This window comes from Mauremys mutica, chromosome 8 (genome assembly GCF_020497125.1).
Source record: "Mauremys mutica isolate MM-2020 ecotype Southern chromosome 8, ASM2049712v1, whole genome shotgun sequence".
NCBI classification, from domain to species: domain Eukaryota; kingdom Metazoa; phylum Chordata; order Testudines; family Geoemydidae; genus Mauremys; species Mauremys mutica.
This window is the reverse complement of record NC_059079.1, coordinates 73466730-73476720: the sequence shown is the minus strand read 5'-3', so window position 1 is coordinate 73476720 and position 9991 is coordinate 73466730. Positions and strand designations below refer to the sequence as shown.

The 9991-nt window shown below is 40.0% G+C and overlaps 1 protein-coding gene and 1 pseudogene across 2 annotated transcripts in view; both read left to right on the top strand.

The window, feature by feature from the left end:
- The first annotated feature begins 715 nt into the window (after positions 1–715).
- On the top strand, positions 716–1898 carry LOC123376322 (annotated as a pseudogene).
- A 2083-nt stretch (positions 1899–3981) lies between these two features.
- Positions 3982–9991, top strand: part of LOC123376084 (protocadherin gamma-A4-like) — a 360280-nt gene continuing 354270 nt past the window's right edge. Inside the window, exons 1-2 of one of the 2 annotated variants that reach the window (XM_045027796.1) lie at positions 3982–5632; positions 5849–7994. In XM_045027796.1, the coding sequence (XP_044883731.1) occupies positions 4148–5632; positions 5849–6601 (2238 nt within the window). In that variant the 5' untranslated portion in view covers positions 3982–4147 and the 3' untranslated portion in view covers positions 6602–7994. Of the gene's footprint in view, positions 5633–5848; positions 7995–9991 lie in introns of those variants that run through there. The other variant, XM_045027800.1, reaches the window with a different exon arrangement.

Below are 9991 nucleotides of genomic sequence, written 5' to 3'. Positions count from 1 at the left end.
CCCTAGTTTCCGAAAGAAAGAATTTATGTTCGAAATTCCAGAACTGACCCAGAAAAATACCCGCTTTCCCCTGGAAAACAAATGCCATCCAGAACTGCACGATTAGCCCCAATGAACGTTTCCGGCTGTATGCGCAAGCTAGGGGAGACAGTAGTAAATATGCTGAACTGGTATTAGAAAAAAACATTAGATCGGGAGGAGCAGCCATAATTTAATTTGATTCTCACCGCTTCTGAGGGGACAGGGAAGGCCTTCCCCAGAAGATCGGCACAGCTCACATACGAGATATTTTTCTGGATATCAGTGGTAACACCCCTGGCTTTAGTCAGTTCCTGTACGAAGTGCATGCATTTGAAAATGTTCCTAAATACCAAATAATTTGCAAACTATCTGCTACAAACATGGACGAAGGAACAAACAGCCAGATAACATATTCTTTTAACGAGATCTCAGAAAGAAGTCAACACATTTTTGCAAGAGATTCTGTGACAGGAGAAAAAAAAGTGATAGTGGAGGTGGATTTCGAATAGGACTAGACCCATGAGATGAAAATCAGAACTCAGGCTGGAGAGGGTCTGTCTGCACACTGCAGAGTCCTCGTGGAGATTGTGGATGTGAATGCCAATCACCCAGAAATTGCAATAATGTAACGTCTCTGAACAGCCTGATACCAGAAGACGGTGGTTGCGCTTTTTAGTGTGAGACTCGGTAGATAATGGAGAACTACTTGCTCCATCCAAGAGAATCTTCTGTTTGCTGTTACGCTCTGGTGAGTGATAAGGCTCCGGACAGAGAGAAGTTATCAGAGTATAAGGTAATCATTACGGCTATGGATGCTGGGTCTCCGCAGCCTAATCACTCAGGAGACCATCAAGATGCAAATTTTAGATATCAATGAAAACGCACCGGCGTTCAAACATCCTATCTCATGTCTATAAGGGAAAACAAGAATACATCCATATTGACTGGAAATGTAAAGGCCACTGATTTAGATTCAGAGCAAAATGCCAAAGTGATCTATTAAATATTACCAGATCAGAAAGGAATCTTCCCTTTATCCTCTTACTTTTCCGTCAATTCTGAGAATGACAACGTCTACATTCTGCGATCCGTGGGTTATGAACAGATAAGAGGTTTCCGGGTTGCAGTGAGATGGCGGGTCCCCTCCACGAAGCTCTGAAGTCAATGTCCGAGTTGTGATAATTGATGAAAATGACAACGCCCCCTTCATTTTATACCCTCTGCAGAACAGCAGCTCCTCTGCTAATGACCTGGTTCCCAGATCGGCGGAGGAGGGTTACCTGGTGACGAAGGTGGTGGCTGTGGCTGAAGATTCCGGTCAGAATTCTTGGCTTTCCTACCAGCTGCTAAAGGCCACAGACCCAGTGCTGTTCAGTGTGGGATCTCAAAATGGAGAGGTAAAAGCCACAAGGATAATAACAGTCCGAGATACCGTGAAGCAAAAACTTATTGCGCTTGTCAGAGACAACGGAGAATCGCCACTTTCCTCATCAGTAACACTAAATATACTTCTAGTGGATGGATTTTCAGATGGTTATAAGCAATCTGTTGATGCAGCAAAGGGAGCAGAAGATGAGCAGGAAAACACGTTGACTATGTATTTAGTAATGTCATTGTCTTTAGTTTCATTTCTTTTTCTAATTTCAGTAATCATTTTTATAATTATTAAGATATACAAGAGAAGAAACTGTAGAGACAAATATTTCTGTGCTTCTGGTCATTTTTATGGAGATGTAAATTTCCAGAATAATTTGGTAGATGTAACAGGTAATGGAACTTTGTCCCGAGAAGTTTGTTTAGCATCTGGATCAGGAACCAGTGAATTCAAATTCCTCAGATCCATTATCCCCTCCCAGTCTTCCAGAACAGCAATTTAATGGAAAAACGAAATCGGATTTTCCTATGAACTCTACCAAGGGAAACGAAATGAAGTCATCTAGTCAGGTAAGAATATTATAATAATTTTGAAAGCAAAAATATTGATTTTTCCATCAGTTACTTGCCTCTTTAATGTACAGGAATTAATAAGTGAATTTGAAAATGCTTAAACCTTTTACATAGATATTCTTAATTTTCTATAGCTATGTTATTGATTGATCATTTACAATAAAATTTTCTTCTTTTCCCTGTGTTAATTAACATAGGTGCCTATAAAGAAAATTCCTTCATGGTTTAGTTTTTGTAATTTTGAAGAATATTGGTAAATGATAATATCTGTATATGATTGTCTTAGAATTTATAAACTTCTATATTTTAATATGTTAATAGTGTTAATTATGGACTGTTTGTGTCATCAGCTAATAAAGCACAAAGCAGAATCCCTAAAAAGGGAGAAAGGAATAGAACATATGTAATGTATGGACAGTTTGCAAAAAATTGAAATAGTTTCATCTGTAAATATGGATACAGCAAAATGTGTGGAGACAAATTCATTACGACCTGATGTCCATGTAGTCACAGCAGGTATGACCTTGATATGTAAGTGATCATCCCGTTACATAATAACTGTCCAGATGTTGGTAAAGGGTCTATGTCTACTTTATGAATAATAGAATTGTATTTAGAAGGAGAAAAGTTTCGGAAGCCAAGTAGATACAAATAAAAATTAAAATACATGTTAGCACATGAAACTGCTAGTACAGGTTTGATTCATAGCCAACAGGGGTCCTGTTGGCAAAAAAGGTGATCGTATTCTTCTGAGCTTCACCTCTAAAATAAACTGCAAGAATGTGGGTCACCAACATGTGACAGTAGATTGTGTAGATCTATGATCTTCTCCTTTATTCTCCAAAGAAGGAAATATTTTAAAAGGCCGACATTTGAGTTGTCATTGGGTATCTGTGCGCTAACTCTTCACTGAGATGAATGGGGCAGTTCACAACACTCTCAGATCTATTATTTCAGCTTCTCTGCAGACTCGCATAGGCATCTCTGTATCGGTTACGCTGAGTTAATATATTTTTGGTTTTCTTTGAAACTGTAACTGCTAGAGATTTGCTTATTCCTAAAGGAAATCTGAGATTCTGAAGAAGATAGTAGCCTGAGAAAAATACCGCTATACTTTGAAGCTACCTATAGGTCCCATCTCAACTTTGTAATGAATCGGGAAGTGATTATTTGTTCTAGATCCATTTCAAGGGATCTCCCTGATGCATAGGCTGCTTCTGCCGTATCAGTCGAGGTATTACAAAGCAAACACAAATACTAACCCCCGCAAGTGCAGAGCCGTGGGCCTGGTTTAAGAAGTGTATAACCATCTACCCCGAATTGAATTTAGATTCCGGGAAAATATAGAAAATATTTAGATAAAGGAAAACTGTCCACAGGATGAAGTAGTGATTTCAGATAAAATCCCTAACTAATATTAGGAGTTTAGATCTAAGCATGTTTGTTTGTTTGTTTGTTTTAAATGAGTCGTTTAAATACATTATGAAACGCATTTGGCATCGTACAGGTCAATATCTGGGAATAGGTAAGGGAAGTTTCTTAGGCGTATTGGACCAAATTTATTCCGGCTGTAATCTCATTGAGGTCAATGGAGTTACACAAGGGATACATTTATAACGAAAACAAAAAGTGTATATTTTATTTCCTTCATTACCCCTCCCACTTTAAATCAGTGTGGCGGAAAAAGTACTTCAAAGAGAAACGTTAAAATTAATCGTTTTTTACAATAAATCATGCTGATATCAAGCGTCTGTTTAATCTTTTTAATATAATAAGGCTACTCGTATTTATTTGTTTCGAATTGTACATTATTCCATTTCAGATTTCATTAAATATTTTATTGCGGTTATGTCTGACGATATGAAATGTATAAACCATTTTTACATTGAAAATATCTCAGTAATTTTTAATACAGACCCTTGGTGGCGCTGCTCACCACAAAGGCGAAGAAAGAGAACTGCGGCTCCGGGTGACTCCATTAGTTAGAGACAGCGTCTCTCAGCCAGGCAAGGAAGCAGACTATAATAAATGCGTTGTCCAGAATGTGAACTGCGCTGTTCCTGAAAGAGCTTCAGATGGAGACGGCAAAGATTCTTGTCTGTAAGCGCGACTAAGGGACCCTGAAATATATGTAAAGAGAGAACAGGTCTCTGTAGAAGAGGTTCGGTTACAAGGAAACATGGGGAGGAGAAATAGTGAGAAAGGCCTGACATGGCAGGTTCTGTCTCTGATCCTTTTTCTTTGTGTGCCGGAGGTGAGAACTGAAACGCTTCGGTATGCTGTGACTGAAGAAACAGGAAGCGGGTCTTTCGTGACGAATATTGCAAAGGATTTGGGGCTGAAAGCCGACAAACTGTCCGCTCGGCAGGCCCAGATTATTTCTGAAGGGGAAAAACAGTATTTTCAGCTCGACCGCAGCACTGGGGATTTGTTTATACAAGAAAAAATAGACCGAGAGGAGCTCTGCGGGCAGATCGACCCTTGCCTGGTGCATTTTGAGATATTGCTGCAGAGTCCGCTACAGTCCTACCGAGCTGAGGTAAGCGTTTATGATATAAATGATCATTCGCCGGTGTTCTTAAATAATGAATTTGTCCTAAAGATCTCGGAAAGTACTATGCCTGGAAACCGGTTTTTACTGGAGAGCGCCCAGGATTTAGATGTGAGCAACAACAGTCTCCAGAATTACAGCATTAGCTCTAATGACTATTTTCAGATTTATACTCGGGATCGCAGTGACGGCAGAAAGTACGCAGAGCTGGTGCTGGATAAACCCCTGGACCGTGAGGAGAAGCCGGAGATCAGTTTCACACTCATAGCTATCGATGGTGGTTCCCCGCCGCGGTCGGGTACAGCCCGAATTCGAGTTATGGTTCTAGATATAAACGACAATCATCCGGTGTTTTCTCGGCATCTTTATAAAGTCCAGATTTTGGAAAATACACTTGAAGATTATTTGTTAGCTACAGTCTCTGCTACCGATTTAGACGAAGGAATTAATGGGGAAATATCCTATTCCATTATTCAAAATTCAGAGGAAAATCGCCAAACTTTTAAGATAAATCCTGTCACCGGGGAAATTCGACTCAAGCGGCCATTGGATTTTGAAGACAGAGAAAACTATGAGATAGACATACAGGGCATGGACGGCGGGGGTCTGTCTGCAAACTGCAAAGTCCTGGTGGAATTGCTGGATATGAATGACAATGCTCCGGAGGTGACCATAACATCCCTTACCAGCCCTATCCCCGAGAACTCCCAGCAGGGGAGAGTGATGGCTCTGTTCAGCGTCAGGGACTGGGACTCCGGCGATAATGGGAAAACGGTCTGCTCCATAGAGGACGAGCTGCCTTTTACTGTCAGAAAAATATCAAAAAATTCCTACTCTCTGGTGACCGAAGGCGCACTGGATCGTGAGAGACTATCGGAGTACAACATAACAATCACTGCTCAGGATTTGGGATCTCCCAGTCTCGCTAGTGCAGTGACAATCACCGTGAAAATATCAGACATTAATGACAATTCTCCCGTGTTTAATGAAGCGTCATACACTATGTATATAAGAGAAAACAACGGCCCAGGGATAAAGATTGGCGAAGTCAGTGCTATTGATTCGGACTCAGAGCAGAATGCCAAAGTGACATACTCTCTATTGCCTGCTGAGGTAGGTGGCCTTCCGCTTCTCTCTTATATCTCCATAAACTCGGAAAATGGGAATGTGTACGCTCTGCGATCCATGGATTATGAACAGATAAGAGAGTTCCAGGTCACAGTGAGAGCTGCAGATGGCGGGTCCCCTCCACTAAGCTCTGAAGTCATTGTCCGGGTTGTGATAATTGATGACAATGACAACTCCCCCTTCATTTTATACCCTCTGCAGAACAGCAGCTCCCAAGCAAATGACCTGGTTCCCAGGTCGGCGGAGGCGGGTTACCTGGTGACGAAGGTGGTGGCTGTGGATGGAGACTCCGGTCAGAATTCTTGGCTTTCCTACCAGCTGCTCAAGGCCACAGACCCAAGTCTCTTCACTGTGGGTTCCCAAAATGGTGAAATAAGGACCACTAGGCCATTAAATGAACGAGACAACTTCAAGCAGAAACTTCTTATCCTTACTAAAGATAACGGAGAACCACCCCTATCAACCACAGCGACGCTAAATTTTCTTGTGGTGGATGGATTTTCAGATGCGTTTTTGCAGATTTTTGAGGTACCCAGTGAAGAAGAGAAGGACAGCACATTGACTACATATTTAGTGATAGCGCTGGCTATGATTTCATTCATTTTTTTATTTTCGATAGTAGTATTTGTAATTATTAAGGGATGTAAAAGGCGAAATTTTAGTGAAAAATATAACTCGGTTTGTGGCAATTTTTATGGCGCTAACGGCTTCCGCGGTGATTTAGTAGGTGCCAGTGGACCCGGAATCCTACCCCAGTCGTGCCATTATGAAGTCTGTTTGACAAATGGATCGAGTAACAGCGAGTTTAAATTTCTCAGACCAATAGTCCCTAGTTTTATTGCTCGGAATTCTGAAATAGACAAGGTCAGAGTCAATGATTTTCTTAATAATTCCCATGCGAGTATTCAGATAGAATCAGTGAGTCAGGACAGAATATCTGCTTGTGTTGATTAATATTTAATTTTCCAAATTTGCTTTGATGCTTGTTAGTAAGAGTTTAACAGAATTTTAAGCAATCTGAGTGTGCATAGTAATAATTTAGCCATATATATCCCTACTGGTCAATCTTCACGCCCTTGCCTTGTGCTTTAATTATGAATATTCCTCTTCTCATAGAAATCCATTGATGATGATGATGATGATGATGATGATGATGATGATGATGATGATGATGATGATGATGATGATGTCCTTGTGTATACAGATATTATTTTAGATTAGTGATTTTTGGTTAAATTTTCGAGAGCGACAGAAATGCCTAAATCACTTTTGAAAATGGGACTTCCTTCTAAATCACTTAGTCACTTTTGAAAATGTTAGCCTTTGTTGCGAAACTGTAGTATTGTGTGGGATGAAGAACATGTAACACTGTCAGCTCCACTGAAGTCTCGATAAAATTATTCCACTTTGAACTCTGCTTGATAAGATTCATGAGGTCACTTATTAACATGTAATGCAACTTACATGTAAAATCTTTTAATGTAGAAAAAGATGAGGAAAATTCCAGACTGGTTCCCTATAGGACTGGAATGTAGGGATCGCCATTAGCTGGAAAGATTTGAAATGCCATTTCTTAGCTTATCCACCGGGAGTGTGGAACTCATGGAACAACACTGTTCCCCAGATATCGAATGTATCATATATGTCTGGATCAAAATTTTCCAGATGGGGGCCTAAACACAGGCAAGCAAACCCATATTCAGGCACCCGAATAAAAGTAGCCTTTTTTTCTGGGCTTCCATTTTCTTCAGTGGGAGTTGAAAGAACGCTGTAACTTGGGAAGTTAGATCACGCCTCTAAGGTGCCTAACTTTAAACACTTGTTTTTCAGACCGTTACCCTCGCCTTTAATTTCTCCATTGACGGTTGAGCTCACAACCACCTTTGGAAACTCTTTCAAATTTCTTCATATTATTTCCGTTAAAAACAAATCTGTCCTTTAACATATGTTCTTCGATATGGATCATACCCCTAACATGTTTATATTCACACTAGAGGTATGACCCTTTCCAGGTTTAGCTGTGGCCCTCACAATTATTCACTTTTTAACATGGTTTACCAAACCCTGAGGGAGATTTACCCGCCAGATATCTCTGGCTAATATAATGGTCACTGACCACTAGCACGTTTAGCACTGAAATTATGGCATATAATCCCAACAGTCATATCTTGTGTGTGTGTTCATCTCTTGGTTAAATTTTGTAGTTGTTTACATCATTATTCACTCAAATTAAACGTCTCTGTGTTAAATTAGCACACATCAGGAGTAAGATTAAGCAATTTGAAGTGAAATAACTGGAGTGTATTGTGACTGCATGTTCTGTTCCCTAAACGCAATAAAATCTATATTTCCCTTGCTTCAAGTTAATAATAATACCACTACTTCTCGCTCGCTGTTTCCTGCTTTATTATGCGGATGCTTCTATATCATATTTTTAGGGAATTATACATAGTCACCACTACTTCCCTGTCTTTTATTTTCTCTTTGCTTTGGACCTCTCTTGTTGGGGCTGATTTTCCAACCTTTGTTCATTTTCTGCTCTCCCTTGAACGCTCCACCTAAACCAAAGTGGAACCAGACTGCTGGCACTAAACATTAAAAAGGTTGTAGAGAAGTTTTTAAACTAGGAGATGGGGGAAAGCCTACTGCTGCAGAGGAGCATGTGGATCGGACAGAGACTTCTCTTGGGGAAAGTCTAATGATAGAGAATCTCCAGGTTATAGTCAGGAGCAGAGGATGGAAGAGGATAATGTAAGGGCCAGATCAGATGATAAACATTCACATAAAAAAGATTCTGACACATCAGAAAATGGCAGACAAATAAACAGTGACAAGCTTTTAAAGTGCTTGTATACAAATGCTAGAAGTCTAAATAATAAGATGGGTGAACTAAAGTGCCTTGTGATAAAGGAGGATATTGATATAATAGGCATCACAGAAACCTGGTGGACTGAGAGCAATCAATGGGACACAATCATTTTGGGGTACAAAATATATTGGAAGGACAGAACAGGTGGTGCAGGCGGGGAGTGGCACTATATGTGAAAGAAAATGTAGAATCAAATGAAGTAAAAATCTTAAGTGAATCCACATGTTCCATAGACTCTCTATGGATAGAAATTCCATGCTCTAATAAGAATATAACATTACGGATCTATTATTGACCACCTGACCAGGACAGTGATAATGATGATGAAATACTAAGGGAAATTAGAGAGGCTATCAAAATTAATAACTCAATAATAGTGGGGGATTTCAATTATCCCCATATTGACTGGGAACATTTCACTTCACGATGAAATGCAGAGATAAAATTTATCGATATTTTAAATGACTGCTTCATGGAGCAGCTGGTACGGGAACCTACAAGGGGAGAGGCAACTCTAGATTTAGTCCTGAGTGGAGTGCAGGAGCTGGTCCAAGAGGTAACTATAGCGGGACCGCTTGGAAATAGTGACCATAATACAATAGCATTCAACATCCCTGTGGTGGGAAGAACATCTCAACAGCCCAACATTGTTGCATTTAATTTCAAAAGGGGAAACTATGCAAAAATGAGGGGGTTAGTTAAACAGAAGTTAAAAAGTACAGTGACTAAAGTGAAATCCCTGCAAGCTGCATGGGAGCTTTTTAAAGACACCATAATAGAGGCCTGACTTCAATGTATATCCCAAATTAAGAAACACAGTAAAAGAACTAAAAAAGAGCCACCGTGGCATAACAACCATGTAAAAGAAGCAGTGAGAGATAAAAAGACTTCCTTTTAAAAGTGGAAGTCAAATCCTAGTGAGGCAAATAGAAAGGAGCATAAATGCTGCCAAATTAAGTGCAATAATGTAATAAGAAAAGCCAAAGAGGAGTTTGAAGAATGGCTAGCCAAAAACTCCAAAGGTAATAACAAAATAAGTACATCAGAAGCAGGAAGCCTGCTTAACAACCAGTGGGGCCCCTTGATGATCGAGATACAAAAGGAGCGCTTAAAAACAATAAAGTCATTGCAGAGAAACTATATGGATTATTTGCTTCAGTCTTCACGGCTGAGGGTGTTAGGGAGATTCCCAAACCTGAGCCGGCTTTTATAGGTGACAAATCTGAGGAACTGTCACAGATTGAAGTGTCACTAGAGGAGGTTTTGGAATTAATTGATAAACTTAACATTAAGAAGACACTGGGACCAGATGGCATTCACCCAAGAGTTCTGAAAGAACTCAAATGTGAAGTTGCGGAACTATTAACCAAGGTTTGTAACCTATCCTTTAAATTGGCTTCCGTACCCAATGACTGGAAGTTAGTTAATGTAACACCAGTTTTTAAAAAGGGCTCTAGAGGTGATCCCGGCAATTG